Source organism: Lepisosteus oculatus, chromosome 24, assembly GCF_040954835.1.
Source record: "Lepisosteus oculatus isolate fLepOcu1 chromosome 24, fLepOcu1.hap2, whole genome shotgun sequence".
NCBI lineage: Eukaryota > Metazoa > Chordata > Actinopteri > Semionotiformes > Lepisosteidae > Lepisosteus > Lepisosteus oculatus.
In genome coordinates, this window is record NC_090719.1 from 307,184 (window position 1) to 321,515 (window position 14,332).

Sequence of the window (14,332 nt, forward strand, 5' to 3'; positions counted from 1 at the left end):
TTTGGGTGTTTTCGTGCTCCTGTCAGGGTGAGAGGCAGGCCAGGCTCTGCTCTTGGCTGCTCAGCGGCAGGAGATTGAACAGGGAGCCTCCAGGAGCCCAGCCAGCAGCCGCCTGCTCCTCACAACAAGCCCCGCTCCCTGGACAGGCTGCTGCACCAGCGAGTTATTGATTAGGAATGAAGAGCTGCCAGATAGGCGAGGCCCAGTGGGGCTGTGGGAGACAGCTAAAGTCCTTCACAGGAAGCTGGGCCTTGCGGGTGATTCTTCTACCCAGAAGTCAAAAAGTGTTGCAATCATTTATGCTCTGTGGTTCTTTGGAAACACCAGATTAGTGAAGTCAGATTGTGACCGATATGACAGATTTATATCAGTGTCTGTTCTCAAAGCGTTAAAAATATGCAGTGTTGTAAATATGAGGACAGAATGACCACAGCCCCTGACTCCAGCTGGCTTGCTCAGCTATCTGCACATCTCTTCAGTGCAGACCAGCCCGTAAAGCCTGAAAACTGTCTATCTAACAGTGGCTGGACTGGCGTGTTCAACAGCAGGATCTGACCTCCTCTAGGTTCTGTTTTTCATGTCATCCTCTGAGAACAGAGGCTGCAACCATCTTAAGTGACACTATTTGAGTCTTGTGGTTGGCCTCCACCCCCTCAGTGGCTCAATCAGAAATGAACAGATACAACACAGCAGCATGCCGGTCCTGAGGTCTGCCTCTCTCTGACGTCTATTGCTTTGCAGGGGACTGCTGCACTGCTGAGTGAGACGGCTTAACACCGTTACCAAGGTGTGAACACGGGCTGCGCTGGGCAGGAGAGGTGAGCCCGCAGCAGTTACAGAACCAGAGCGAGGCAGAAGCCTGGGAGCCTTCAACCAGCAGTGAAACCCCAGCTGTCAGTTAGCAGAGGGTAGAGTTGCATCGAATAAATCCCCCCCCCCCATCATGAATTCTGGTTTGGAAACTCCAGGTCCCTCAGCCTGGCCGAGGGAGTATCTGTGGAGAGTTATAGGTCCTGTCCTGAGGAGGGGGAGGGACGCATGAGTACTAATGAGATTTACCCACGCCACAGTACGCGCGAATAACCGCATTGGCTGAGGCTAGCTGGAGTCCCTGCTGCTGTAGAAGAGAATATACCGTGCAAATTATATTATTTTACCAGATTATCAATAATAAAAATAAACGGAGTAAATTTCGTCACACAACTGCCGGATGTTAGAAGTATTATAAAAATGGGTTTAAGACACCCAGTACTTCCTGATACGTTGTTTAATATAATTTCTTTCACAGCGGAATTTTTAAAGTAATTCTTATACTCTAAAACGAAGACTCAAAGTGGGTTCGTGAACTAGAGTCAGTGAAGTTGCAGTATAATTATTAACACCTGTGATAGACTTGATCTACCCCAATCAAGTCAAATGACGTGCACCTGACCAAACACAACAGAAGACTCGCTCACGGCGGGATAATTACCGCTCTGCTGCGCCCTCTGGTGGACATCCGAGGGCAGGCAGTCCAAACCCACAGCGCCCGCTCTGACATTTGAGCTTAATAGTTCAGGTGGGGAGCTGCGTCAGCATGCGTAGGCTACAAAGGAACAAGTAATAGGTTTATTCCATGCTGAAAAGAGAAGAAAGAAAACAAAACGTTTCGGCCAAACGTTGCGTTTCCTTTCTTCTCTTTTCAGCATGGAATAAACCTATTACTTGTTCCTTTGGGCTTAACGCTGCTTTTCTTAACACGAGCTCATTAGGGTCTTACGTACTGAAGCAGACAAGTCAGTTAGAAAGTTCGAGTCTTTCAAAGCTGAACATGGAAGATTTATCATTCTGAATTATCAGTATCAATTATCATTTGAATATTTAATTGATTTGAATAATCAATTTGATTATATGCAGGTTTCCAATTGGATGACAATCACTCAATCAGACCTTTAAGAAGGCTGAACTGCACCAAGACGCTCTGTTTGAATTCAGCTTGAATGAATGTCACACAGTTAGTCCTCATAAACTCTCAGGAACTGGAGCATCACACACTGGCCTGAACTGAGCCCCATTTGTGCAGCATTGTGTCTGATTTGTCACACACTCACTCATGCAAACACAATCACAGAGAGGCATGCAGGCCATCTCACATAACTATACAGTAAATGGCTCGTTTGCAAAGCACACACAAATGTGCACCCAGGTAAGCACAGGTTCACCCAGGTACACAGATACCCCCCCAGGCTCCTGCTTGGTCTCCGGGAAACTGAAACCCACAGGCAGCCCAGCCCCTCTCCTGAATTCTTCATGAAGCAGGTATACGACTCCCAGCCTGGGTGAGCTGCGCACATTCAGGTCCACGGAGACAGGAACACGGGCTGCCGAGGAGGACAGAGGGCCGACGAGCACGACAGGCGCCGCGACTGGCCCAGGCACCTCCAGCGCCCGCGGGACGGTGACTACAGGCTTCAGCTTCAGCAGAGGAACGGGGGAGGCTCGAGCCAAGCTCTTAGCTTCCCGGCATCTGCATTTCCTTCTCGTCCACTCGGTGAGTTCTAGTTTCATCAGCTGGGAGGCCTGTGTCCTGCTGGTGTCCCTGCGTCTCGGTAGCTTTAACAGCACTGGGTCCCTCAGCTCTAGTTCGAGGGGAGGGTGTCTGCAGGTGACGCTCCAGGTTCTCCAGCCTGAGGGGAACAGAGAGCGGGCCGTGGAGGGGGCACGAATCACACAGGCGCGTTGGCGAGGAGCGTGCTCTTTATACCCGACAGGCTGGCGTGGGTGAGTACCCGGCCCCACGGGCTGGCAGGAGCTGAGCGAGTGACGTCGGCCTCCCCTCTCTCTCTCTCCCGCAGCCGCCATGTCCCAGGCCCCAGCCCCGGGTCCCGGGGCCGCCGACCGCTGCAGCATCTGCCTGGAGGAGTTCGGCGTCTATGGCCACGCCCTTCCCAGAATGCTCCCCACCTGCCTGCACACATTCTGCCAAGGATGCCTGCAGGAGCTGAGGGCACGGAGTGGCGACGCGCTGCCCTGTCCCATATGCCGCCAGCTGAACCCCGTGGACCCCTGGACCGGCGTGGGGGCGCTGCCCATCAACTCCCGCGTGTGGGGGGGGCGCCAGGGTGACATGGGGCCGCTGGCCTTCGTGGACCCCGAGGACCCCGCCTGCCCGGCCTGTGGCGCCCTCACGCTGTACGCCCCGTTCGGACCCGGGGCCGGCGTTGCGCAGTGCCACACGTGCGAGGGGGTGATCGAGCAGCCGTGGCTGGAGGAGGAGCTGCCCTCACGGACTGCAGTCTGGACCACGCCCCCAACCTCCATGGAAACGGTCTCGGCCGCAGCCTATAGGAACAGGACAGGGCCCGTGGCCACGCCCACCCGTCCTTCCCTCCTGCAGAGGTTCTTCAGGTTCATATGGTGAGTCCACTCACTGCACCGCTGAGCCTGGGCCCTGTTCGAGTGCGGCTCTGACAGAGAGGCAGTGCGCAGGCGTCCGAGCTCTCAGCACAAACGCACTGTATCTGCGGGTTGATGCTAGCACATGATATAGGGCCTGCTGCAGATGGGCATGTATAAAGCTGAAATGCACATGGCACAAATATAGTGTGAGGACAACAGACGATTACACTACAAGGGATGGGATGGCAAGGGATGTTAATTTTATTTTATTGTAAAGCATCCTGGAATGATGTGCAGTAAAAGATGCTCAGCTAAAAGATTGTTTTCCCACCTCAGCTTCAGCTCGCACTCTCTTTCTGTTAGTTTTTATTTGTTTGTCTGAAGTGGTGTGTGTTGTCTTTGAGCTTTGGAAATCCAGACATTCTTAAGAAGAATTTTATAATTCACAATTAATGACAGCTTCTGCAGAGCATCAGGGACAGATCACTGGGCTGACAGCACTGACACAGCTAGACAGGCGATTGTAGCTGCATCACAAACTCCAGGCCCCTGTTCTTCCCCACCCTCCCAACCTGCACTGCAAGCAGAGCTGGCACGCTCACACACCCCAGCAGCACTGCCACACCGAGCCAGCGAGAGGCAGCTCCAGTGACAGGATCAGGTAACCCAGCAGACTCCCGGCAGCTGCCTCCTGTGCACAGTGTTCACACAGCATGAGGAAGTAGGTTTAACAATGGGGATGTGACCGGTCCCGCTGTCACGGAGCTCCACCGGCAGAACAAGCTGATCTGCAGCTCTAAGAGGGATGATGACTATCTGTGTGTACCAGCACTCCGAGATCAGCCTGCCTGCTGTGCTTAGTGTCAGCCTGTGCCCATTGTCTGCTGTCTTGTCTGTCTGCAGGAAGCTGCTATTTCGCTGATGGGGATCACCTGCTGCTGAGCCTCTGGACTCGAGAGAGAGAGGAGAGGGGCTGTGGGCTGTCAGCCTCTCTCTCAAGGCTGCGTTTCCAAGCGTTTCACTCTCTGCGTGTCTGTGCTCACAGCACAACTATCGTCTGGCTCAATCTGGCTACATCATGTCTGGCTTCTTTCAAGAAACACTCCGAGCTCATCTGTGCTGTAATCACTCTGCATTCTTCAGTGCGGCTGCCTGTGTGATCTGTTACTCAGTCTGTCTCCCGGACTGTTACTGGCCTCAGGAAGCTGGCTGTGAAAAAGCCCAAAGCTCGCTCTTAAAAAACTCAAATAAACAAAGAGAAAGAAAACAAAACAACTGTTCTAAGTTGTGACATTGATGGAAGAGGTGAAAGGCAGAGTCTGGAGCTCTATTTAAAGTCCCTCCCTGGTGCCCCTCCAGGGCTGAGACCCCACTGGCTCTCACCTGCAGCTCCCCGAGGAGAACGAAGAACAGAGACTCCGTCTCTCCGACAAGCTCTGATTTTATTTCTGACATTCAAGGCACCGCTGCAGTTAAGATCCATGTCCATTCAGCACACAGCCTCCCACATGACACACACATGACTCAAGCCACACTAGTTCTGCAGCTAACAAGACAGGGGGTTAGTTTCTACAGTCGATTGTCTGGATGCTAGTGTTAGTCTCGGGAAGGATTCCTCCCGCTGGTCCCCACCCATGCAGGTTGCCCAGCCCGGTGTCCAGAGACGTGTCCGTCCCTCTGTCGCCGGGGAGGAGCAGAGGAGCAGGGCAGCCTGCCAGCAGGTCACATCTCCTTCAGCCAGCTGAGCAGCTGGGGGGTGTAGTAGGTGATGATGATGTCGGCACCTGTGGGGCAGAGAGGTCAGTGGTGGTGGTGCAGGCCTGTTGCTTCTGCGTGTCTGCGTGTCTGCGTGTCTGCGTGTCTGCGTGTCTGCGTGTCTGCGTGTCTGCGTGTCTGCGTGTCTGCAAACAGTGACAGAACGAGCTCTGCTCCTGCCCGGCCCTCACCTGCTCTGCGGAAGGCTGTCATGGCCTCCAGGACAGCAGCGCGCAGCTCGAAGGCGCCAGCCTGGGCTCCGTGCCACAGCATGGCGAACTCTCCTGACACGTGGTACACTGCCAGGGGATGGGTTGCGTGCTGACAGGGAGGGGTACAGTAAGGACCAAGGAGCCACAGATCTTCACCAGCTTCACACTTGATCTTCGTGTGAAGGCAGAACAGGCAACAGTTCAACGCCGCTACACAGTGAGGTGATCCATCCCATGTTTACCAGCTGCAGGCTCCTGCGAGTCAGCAATGGTGTGGAATAGCTCCTGCTTGTTGCCTTGTTAACATCACGGGCTCTCCAAATAATACTGCGAACACCTGCTGTCCCACTTCATCAGCAACACCTGTACAAGAGCCTGCAACTGCTATACTCTGGAATGGATCACTCTGCTGCAGACATGGAGTCTCACAGCCCGTCCTAACAAAGGCAGGTTTGTGCTCAGGATGTTTATCACCCAGCTAGACAGCTGGCAGACTGACCTTGTCTTTGACCTCTCGTACAATGTCCAGATACGGCAGCCCTGGCTTCACCATTAGCACATCAGCCCCCTCCCTCACGTCCCGGTCCTGCAAGACAAACAGTGCCCCCTGCTGGTCAGTGCTGTCCTCAGACTTCAGGAACACAGGGAAGCTACAGGACAGATAAGTAGTAAAACTTATTTTATACAGCGGCTTTATCTTAAAGCACTTTTCTGAAAGTGTAAAAAAGGATATAAATTGTAAAATCGATGTGCTGAGGGAAGGTGGCACTCCGATATTAATGGGAATGGAATTCCTGAGCTCTGGGGTGCAGCAGGAGAAGGCCCTGTCACCCACAGAGTGCAGACCAGCCTGGGGGACACCTCGAAGACCGGTCTGAGGTTACTGAGGAACGACACAGTAATCGGGCACTGCGCCGCCCCCTGCTGCCTCACGTCGCCACGAGGGCACGAACTCACCACGGCACGCAGCGCCAGGCCACGCGCCCCAGGAGGCAGCTGGTAACACCGTCGGTCCCCAAACGCAGGCTTGGACTGGGCAGCATCCCTGAGGACAGACGGGCTCGTTAGGAAGACAGCGGCCCGGCCGAGACAGACGGGACGGGACACTGCAGTGAGAACTTCTCGCTGTGCTTACCTGAAGGGGCCGTAGTAGCAGGAGGCGAACTTGGCGCTGTAGCTCATCACTGACACCTGGAAGCGAGAGGAGGCAGGAAACAGCAGAATACTTGACTCAAAATAACCAGCACGGTCCTTGATTTGCTGCTACTTAAGAAACGCTTACACCCCTGCAGCACGGTGCTGAATGCCCAGGCAGCTGTCCAGCCTGAGGAATGTTTGGACACAAAGGGGTTAAACGCCTGGTCCTCCTGAAGTCCCCTTGGCAGGCGTCCTGCTTGTTGCCAGGACCTCTGAGAGATCTGGTGAGCTGCTGGCCTCACCTTGTTCCCCAGGGCGTGGGAGACGAGGGCCTGCTTGATCGCCCCAATGCGTCCATCCATCATGTCCGAGGGAGCGATGATGTGGCAGCCTGAGGAGGGGAGGACAGACGTCGGTCAGGAGCGCAGGGAGCCCGGCGGGAGCACTGCCCTACAGCGAGTCGGCAGCGGGGTCAGTGTGGGAGCGCTCTGGGGTCTCCGCTCACCAGCCTTGGCGTACGCGAGGGCCACCTCTGCCAGCCGCCGGCAGCTCGCCTCGTTGTCAAGGGAGCCGTCCTCCCGCAGGATCCCTGCAGAGGAGAGAAACGCAGGACCAGGGCATCACGGAGACAGCAGGCACGCACAAGTAAGAGAGCGCTCTCACCACAGGCTGTGACGGAGACACGCAAAAACCTCTTTAGGGCTTAGGTATCAGAGAAATCCCCCCTCCATATCCAATCAAATCCCAGAATTCCCACAATTGCCAGAATCAGGACAGCTTCCAAACCTACTGTCAGATCCCGAAGGAGAGATGAGCTTCTCACTATTTCTATTGTTAGAAACGTTTGTAAGTCTCTTGCGAATTGTGATTGCCTTGGCAACACTGTCATGCATCAGTCATGCCAATAAAGCACTTTGAATGTGAAATCTGAACGGCTCTTGGGCATACTTACACAGCCACAGACAGGCACACCAGCTCTGCACGGGCAGTGCCACTCACCACAGTGTCCATGAGAGGTGTAGGGGCACAGGCAGACATCGCAGGCCAGCAGCAGGTCTGGGAAGGTGGTGCGTAGTTTGCTCAAGGCCACAACCACAGGCGTGTCCTCAGAGTCCGCACCAGAGGCACGCTCATCCTGCAGAGCGGAAAAGGGTCACTGGGGCTGGGGGCTGGGGGCTGGGGGCTGGGCATGAGGCTGGTAAGGCAATAATGGATCACTACAGTGCTTCCACGTGTGAGCTGACTGCAATGACTAACGATAGGAGGCATTTCTCTTTCCACACACAGAGCCTTATTTTGTCAGAAAGAGAGTTGTAACTGCTCTAACTATTATAGAAAAAGCCTGTTGTGACTGTGTCATACATTCAATCACGGCACCTCTGGGCCCACCTTGGGAATCTTGGCTGGAACTCCAAAGAGGAGAACACACTTCAGGCCATTGTCCACCAGGGGGCGCAGCATAGCCTCTAGCTTGTTCACCCCATATCTGTGGACAGGGAGAAAAGGGATTGTAAACAGTCATTTGACAGAACTGACCAGAGCTCTCACACATCCTGGAAAATCTGTAAAATTTGTTTGCAGAACTGGGAAAGTCACATTTGCATCTGAGATTCAGCAGCTTAAGAGCTTTCCAACTCTTAAGTCACAGAAAGCAGCATAACAGTTCTCTTCTGAAAAGCTGCAGGTGTTTCTGCACATGGCTTTAAACTGGAGTCCGTGCTTCGCCTGCTACTACAGCAAACCCACACTGAGCTGTGAGCAACCAGGAAACAGATAATTCATCACAAAGAGTCATTACTGCAGGGCAACTGATAGGCAGGTCGCCCTCCTGCTGCTGACTCTGTGGGCTGGGAGATCAGGACTGTGGCAGCAACAGCCTGACAGCTCTGCCCATTATCTGTGACCCCACCCAGGACCCCTCCCTTTATCTCAGGCAGCAGTCCAGCTCCCCCCCACCGTCGGCACCAGTCCCCAGCTGCTGTAGGGGCTTCCCGGGCTGGCCCTCTGCGTGTGGGGCTCAGCCAGTACCACACTACACAGCACACCCAGGACCAGGGGCTGCGGTGGACTAGCGCTCCCAACAGTCCATGGGAGAGGAGAGAGGAGTGAAGAGACAGGAGCTGCAGTACCTGGCCTGTCCCGGCAAACTAGCGATGGGCTCCACAGCGTCAGGGCTGTCCCTGCAGGGAGAGGAGAGGACATCAGTGCAGTTGTGTCCAACACACGCACAGACGTGAGGAAACAGGCGACTTCACTGGCAGACACGCGGACAAGCACGTGGTCAGACAGACACGCGGACAAGCACGTGGTCAGACAGACACGCGGACAAGCACGTGGTCAGACAGACACGCGGACAAGCACGTGGTCAGACAGACACACGGTCAGACAGACACACAGCCAGCCTCACTCCCCACAGTCCTGGCAGTCAGTCAGACGGAGAGCGTACGTGATGAAGACGGGGTAGATGAGGTTGCTGGGGTGCAGATCGGTGGCACATGTCTGCCAGCAGCGCAGCGTGGGGTGGAAGTACCCGCTGTGCAGGAGGGAGTCGGCTGTCTGCATGGCAGGAGGGCTCGGAGCTGCCAGAGAAAGAGAAGCGCGCTGAGAGAGAGGGACTCGGCCGAGCGCGAAGGAGGCCTGCAGAGGGGGCAGTCAGGGAGACTCCGCAGACACAAGGGACACTTGTTCACGGGACCAGATCGCTCTCACATGACCTCCGCAGCAACCACCTCACTCTCTCTCACACACACTCTGACCCGTATTCCCTCCAGCCCCGGGAGAATCAGACTCCATAGTCCTGTATTCCCTCCAGCCCCGGGAGAATCAGACTCCATAGTCCTGTATTCCCTCCAGCCCCGGGAGAATCAGACTCCATAGTCCTGTATTCCCTCCAGCCCCGGGAGAATCAGACTCCATAGTCCTGTATTCCCTCCAGCCCCGGGAGAATCAGACTCCATAGTCCTGTATTCCCTCCAGCCCCGGGAGAATCAGACCCCATAGTCCTGTATTCCCTCCAGCCCTGGGAGAATCAGACTCCATAGTCCTGTATTCCCTCCAGCCCTGTTTGATTCCCAGCCCCTGTGAGTGGGAGGCCTGTCTCTGTCCCTGACGGACACTCACTGGCAGTGAGATCTGGGTGCCCCTGGCTCTGAGGCGTGTGTGCAGGACTCCAGACAGCGCCGCGCCACTCGCAGCGAGCGGGGTTTCACAGCCCCGACCCCTGAGACAGCAGCACGGAAGAGCCGCTCTGTGCTGCCTTCACTCCTCTTCACATTTTTTACATTGAGTTTTCCTAACGAGATGAAACCATGACAGTGTCACACAACTGACTCCGTCTTCAAGGACGCTGGTTCAACAACTACGGCGACAACTGTAAGAGGAGATTTGCCTGGGCTAACCTGGCCGTTTTGCATATTTGTGCAAAGTACCTGCTTTTATAACCCCCTAACGGACTTCTGCAGCATAACTCAGACCGCCTAGAAAACCATGAAATTCCCTTCATTTCCCAGGTGAAAAATAATTACATTTTGAATTGCAATTAAACGGAGATTAATTTGGGAAGTCACATCATGACAAGCAAAACCAGCACGCGGTCAGCAATTATCGATCGTGTAAAACCGATAATGATCGACTCGGGCTCTGTGGCGCAGCCGGTCCCGTGTGATGCCCTGCAGGTCCCACCGAGCGGCTTTTCAAGCTGAACCAACGAACCCCTGAACCACAACCGCTTCGGAGACCAAACTGGACTGACATAATTAAGAAGACATAAACTAGCAAAATACAGCGCGCCACACACCGAGCGAAAGCCGTTTAATAAAAAAGCGAAGCCCGCCAAAGTCGCCTTAAGCATGGAACTAAAAAGAAAAGTTTTCGCCGAAGATGGTTCCCTAAAAAATACTTCCTCATGCTCAGTCACTTAAGGCGGGTACGAGGTGTAGCCGTGCCAAGGTCTAGTAGTCTCTCGTCAGAGGGTCTTGTTAAACCTGGCAAATTCAATTCCAAGAATAAAAAGACGACAGAGCGTCACGCCAAGTTCCCTGCAGTGCCCAGGAGGAGAACTTGCCAGCGCTGTGCCAGGGCGCCTCGGACACCGCGGTGCCCACCAGCAGCCTGAGACCCTATCGCACGTATCACTTAAAGTGCTCACTGGGTCAATCTAGGTGCTCGGTCCCTTAAAACAAAAAGAAACGCAAAACCTACAAAAGATTGAGAACCTACGAGAGAAAACCTACGGGGGTCTCACCTTCTGATCGGTGTCTGCGCGGTCTGTCGAGAGAAACTCGGACTGACTCAGTCCGGCCACCGTACATGCGTCACCCCCCGGGACACGCCCACGTCATGAGTCTAGAGGAGGGATTTCGAAAAGATGTTTTATTTAAATATTCCATTAACAGTCTCGAAAAACCAGTCTATTTGATGATCAAGAATTGTTTATTCTTATTGATAATCTTATTATGAGAACAGTAAAGGTGGACCAGAGAGGACTCACTCTAACACAGGACGCGAGTTTGAAAGCCCCAAAATAAGGTAAACCAGCAGCTAAAAGTGAATTATATTCTTCAAGGCAGGGTTCTTTAAACAGGGTACAAAAGTAGACTGTATTGCATCCTGAAACAAAGACGTATCGAGGTTTTGAATCGTCAGTGTCTGTGTCAACGCCGTCTCGCGTGCTCTCGCGAGAGCCGCGCTGGGGAGCTGCGCGAGGAGGCTGCAGCGGAGGAGCGCGCGGAAGGTAAACAGGCGGCTGCGGGTCCGAGGCCGCTTCGCTGCCGGGGCTCTGGGCTCTGGGCTCTGGGCTCTGGGCTCTAACGCTGAGGAGTCCGTAGGCTCCGGCTCCGGCTCCGGCTCCGGGGTCGGGGGTGTTAGCAGAGGAAGCAGAACCTGCTGGTCTGGAGCGGCCGTGGAGGGGGCAGGGAGAGAGGCGCCTGGGCCGAGGGGGCAGTCAGTGTTGCTGCTGACGGAGCCTCGGGTGTAACTGTTCCACTCCTGATGCTGGCAGGCGTGACCGGGTCATGCGTGGCAGTGTTTTGAGTCCGACGGAGAGTCTGGGCTCCGCACCCGGGATGCTGGCAGCCCGGTCTGGCCTCGTAGTGACGGGCTGGACCTGCAGAACCGCCGCACAGCTTTCAGGCATAGAGGTCAACGAGCAGCCGTGAGACACGATGAGCTTCTGGAACAGCAGGTGGCGTCCCGAGCTCTGCGTAGCTAACTGTATGGTATGATGGGACATAACGTTGCAATGTTTCACAACGATAGAAACGGAAATGGTCAAAAAAGACTTAATCCCGCTTCACCTTGATTTAGTCAAGGCAAGGTTACTGCTTTCACGGGCATAATCTGAAGGGAGTTTTCATAGCCATAAGTAAATACAAGGGTCATAAAGACTTCAGATGAGAATATTATGAAATTATTTCTTTCATTGAAACTAATCAAAGCTAGAGGAGTAAATTCGATGTGAATTGAGTAACAAATTATCAGTGCATGCTGGGGATGTGAAGTGCCTCTGGGCCTTGTCCAGCCTGAGACGCTGCAGTCTCCTGGGGAGCTGGGCTCCTTCGCACAGAGATTCCCTGAAACACTGCTGCAGAGCAGGATCAGAGCACGGATGAGTGGGGATACCTCAGCCCATCCTGTTCATGTGGTTGGTCAGCGTGCAATGATGTCTGTCTCACCTGTATGCTTTCTGAGTGGCTTCACAACATTTACAAATGAGGCCATTTGGAAGTAGCGTATTGATGCAAAGATCTCGTCCTGTCATTTCCGGAAGGAAGCCTGGGTGTTGCCTTCAATAACACAGCTATGTAGCTTGTTCCATTCTCTATATGTAACCTAATATTATATTTATTGTTTCCCCGTATTGGAAATTATAACACTGACAGAACCAAAGTCTTTTTAAGTAGCCCCTTCCAGACGCAGGTGCACAATGTCCGAATGAAAGGTTCAGACCTTACTGGCTTGACTGCCAGGCCAGGCTTGTCCCCTTGTGATTAGATCTCCATAGTGCCTTACTGTTTCTGGAGGTTTCCAATCCGGTGGACTAGGTGCGATTGTTTGACTTGTTTTGTGATTGTTCTGACGCTGAAGGGAGAGGGTTTTAGCAGGTGAAGCCGACATTAATCTCTGTCTCTCTGAACTGCAGGTCCTGCTCTGACATCCTTCAGGCTCCCCGTGGCCACTAACACCAGGACACCTGACGCCACAGCCTGAGGTTCTGTGAGTGCTCAGATCCCAGGACTCACTCCCCCCCCCCATGGCTGTGCCTTAGAGGCTGCAGTGTGCAGCGCTGGGCGGTTGGGGTGCGCTGCCGTGCTTCAAGGATGCTGTTCTCCTTGCGCGAGCTGGTGCAGTGGCTGGGTTTCGCCACCTTCGAGCTCTTCCTGCACCTGGCGGCGCTGCTCGTCTTCAGCCTGCTGGTGGCGCTGTACGCCGACGGCCTGGCGCCGGGCGTGACCTGGTGGGGCGTCTTCGTGCCGCTGTTCGCTGCCGATGGGCTCAGCACCTACTTCACGGCCATCGTGTCGATCCGGCTGTACCAGGAGGGCGAGCGGCGTCTGGCCGTGCTGCGGCTGCTCTGGGTGCTCACGGTGCTCAGCCTGAAGCTGGTCTGCGAGGTGCTGCTGTGCCAGAAGCTGGCGGAGCAGGAACAGGCCCGCGACCTGTGGTTCGGCCTCATCGTCTCCCCCATCTTCATCCTGCTGCAGCTGCTCATGATCCGCGCCTGCCGGGTCAACTGACTGCCCCGGCAGCCCGACTGGCTCCCTCACGGGTGACTGGCCGAGTTCTTCCGCGAGCTCAGCTGTCAGCAGGAGTCGTTCAGATTGGCTGGGGCTCCGGGGCCTGAGGGGCCTTGATCTTCTTGATCGTCTCGCTGGCCTGGATCTGAGCGCCTGCAGCAGTCGTCCTGTTTCACACGAGGACAGGGGCTCCCCTCTCTGTGGAGGAAGGTGGGCGATGGTGGTTTCTTGAATGGACTGCACTCTCGGTGTCATTTCATGGCATTAATAAACACAGTGAGGAGCCCCTTATCTTTTCTATGTACGTACTGTAGTCTCCTCACCTTTTCAGTGGGCACACTTGGAAATTGAGTTGCCTCAGCCTGCCCGGTATTAAAGGCATGCGAATGAGTGATGTGCTTGACAGTGCTGGGCTGCCGCGAAGCTCCGATGCAGTGTGGGACGATGGAGCGGCGCCTTCATTCCTGAGCTCCGCACCCTGCCCTGCTCCCACTCGGATTGCCAGCGTCCGGATCTCCATCCAGCTGCTTTGCTCCAAGCTCTGGAAGAACCAGGGAGCGTCCTGTCTGCATGGCCAGGAGCAAGAGTCCGACCACCTCGTGCACTGTGTGCCCTGCCTGCCTGATCATTTTGTCTGCTGCTTTTTATGTTTTAGTTGTTCTAGCTAGTTTGTAAATAAACCGTGAAAAATATAACCTTTATACCCTGTGTGTGTGTGCAGTGTTTACAGATTCAGGCAGTAAAGACGATCGTGTTCTCTTGCAAATACACCTTTTTCCTCCGGTAACTGAGCTCTTCAGCCACCTTCCACCTGAGCAAAGCCTCACTTGGGATTTGAACCCACAGCCTGCCAGTTATGTCTGAAATGGACATTATCTTGGGACATTTTCAGATGCTGAAAGGGAAAAGAGTGATGTATTAATTTGATATTTTGCCATGAAGCAAACAGACATTAGGCTCCACTCCTGTGGGCTGTGTGCTGGTACCTGTTCCCCGGACTCCCCGGTGACCCTGAATCGGCTGAAGCGCTTAGGAAATGAATGTTGTCTTGAGCATCTCGGGTGGAGAACCCGGCTAGCCCGAATTTCCCTCTTTTACCACCAGGTGGAGCGTCTT

General features: G+C 54.4%; 3 protein-coding genes across 7 annotated transcripts; 2 read left to right on the top strand and 1 right to left on the bottom strand.

Annotated features, from left to right (window-relative positions):
- The first annotated feature begins 1,980 nt into the window (after positions 1-1,980).
- Positions 1,981-4,712, top strand: LOC107079844 (E3 ubiquitin-protein ligase TRIM56-like). The gene is made up of 4 exons (XM_015366820.2): positions 1,981-2,185; positions 2,296-2,530; positions 2,835-3,396; positions 4,282-4,712. Exons 3-4 carry the CDS (start codon positions 2,840-2,842, stop codon positions 4,298-4,300), a joined length of 576 nt encoding a protein of 191 aa, XP_015222306.1. The 5' UTR covers positions 1,981-2,185; positions 2,296-2,530; positions 2,835-2,839; the 3' UTR covers positions 4,301-4,712.
- An 89-nt stretch (positions 4,713-4,801) lies between these two features.
- Positions 4,802-10,820, bottom strand: alad (aminolevulinate dehydratase). 3 transcript variants are annotated; one of them, XM_006640547.3, is made up of 12 exons: positions 10,726-10,820; positions 8,929-9,061; positions 8,612-8,662; positions 7,872-7,968; positions 7,482-7,617; positions 6,988-7,071; positions 6,785-6,873; positions 6,481-6,536; positions 6,303-6,390; positions 5,845-5,931; positions 5,325-5,454; positions 4,802-5,162 (listed from the first exon to the last, which is right to left on the bottom strand). In XM_006640547.3, exons 1-12 carry the CDS (start codon positions 10,790-10,792, stop codon positions 5,101-5,103), a joined length of 1,080 nt encoding a protein of 359 aa, XP_006640610.3. In that variant the 5' UTR covers positions 10,793-10,820; the 3' UTR covers positions 4,802-5,100. The 3 variants fall into 3 exon arrangements, with proteins under 3 accessions (XP_006640610.3, XP_015222304.2, XP_069039385.1); XM_015366818.2 differs by having other exon boundaries at positions 10,715-10,739; XM_069183284.1 differs by lacking the exon at positions 10,726-10,820 and adding an exon at positions 9,603-9,736.
- Positions 10,813-13,917, top strand: tmem203 (transmembrane protein 203). Of its 3 annotated transcripts, none has more exons than XM_015366823.2 (2): positions 10,813-11,009; positions 12,622-13,917. In XM_015366823.2, exon 2 carries the CDS (start codon positions 12,800-12,802, stop codon positions 13,214-13,216), a length of 417 nt encoding a protein of 138 aa, XP_015222309.1. In that variant the 5' UTR covers positions 10,813-11,009; positions 12,622-12,799; the 3' UTR covers positions 13,217-13,917. The 3 variants fall into 3 exon arrangements, with proteins under 3 accessions (XP_015222309.1, XP_006640554.1, XP_015222310.1); XM_006640491.3 differs by lacking the exon at positions 10,813-11,009 and adding an exon at positions 11,063-11,214; XM_015366824.2 differs by lacking the exon at positions 10,813-11,009 and adding an exon at positions 11,221-11,664.
- Positions 13,918-14,332: the final 415 nt, after the last annotated feature.

What these genes read in the sequence shown, in the direction of transcription:
- tmem203 (XM_015366823.2), top strand. Translation starts at nt 12,800, where the DNA reads ATGCTGTTCTCCTTGCGCGAGCTGGTGCAGTGGCTGGGTTTCGCCACC.
- LOC107079844 (XM_015366820.2), top strand. Translation starts at nt 2,840, where the DNA reads ATGTCCCAGGCCCCAGCCCCGGGTCCCGGGGCCGCCGACCGCTGCAGC.
- alad (XM_006640547.3), bottom strand. Translation starts at nt 10,792, where the DNA reads ATGTACGGTGGCCGGACTGAGTCAGTCCGAGTTTCTCTCGACAGACCG. An exon ending in AGTTTGCCGGGACAGGCCAG is followed by an intron (nt 7,969 to 8,611) that starts GTACTGCAGCTC and finishes CCCTGTCCACAG; the next exon opens with ATATGGGGTGAACAAGCTAG. An exon ending in GCCTGGCGCTGCGTGCCGTG is followed by an intron (nt 5,932 to 6,302) that starts GTGAGTTCGTGC and finishes TTTGTCTTGCAG; the next exon opens with GACCGGGACGTGAGGGAGGG.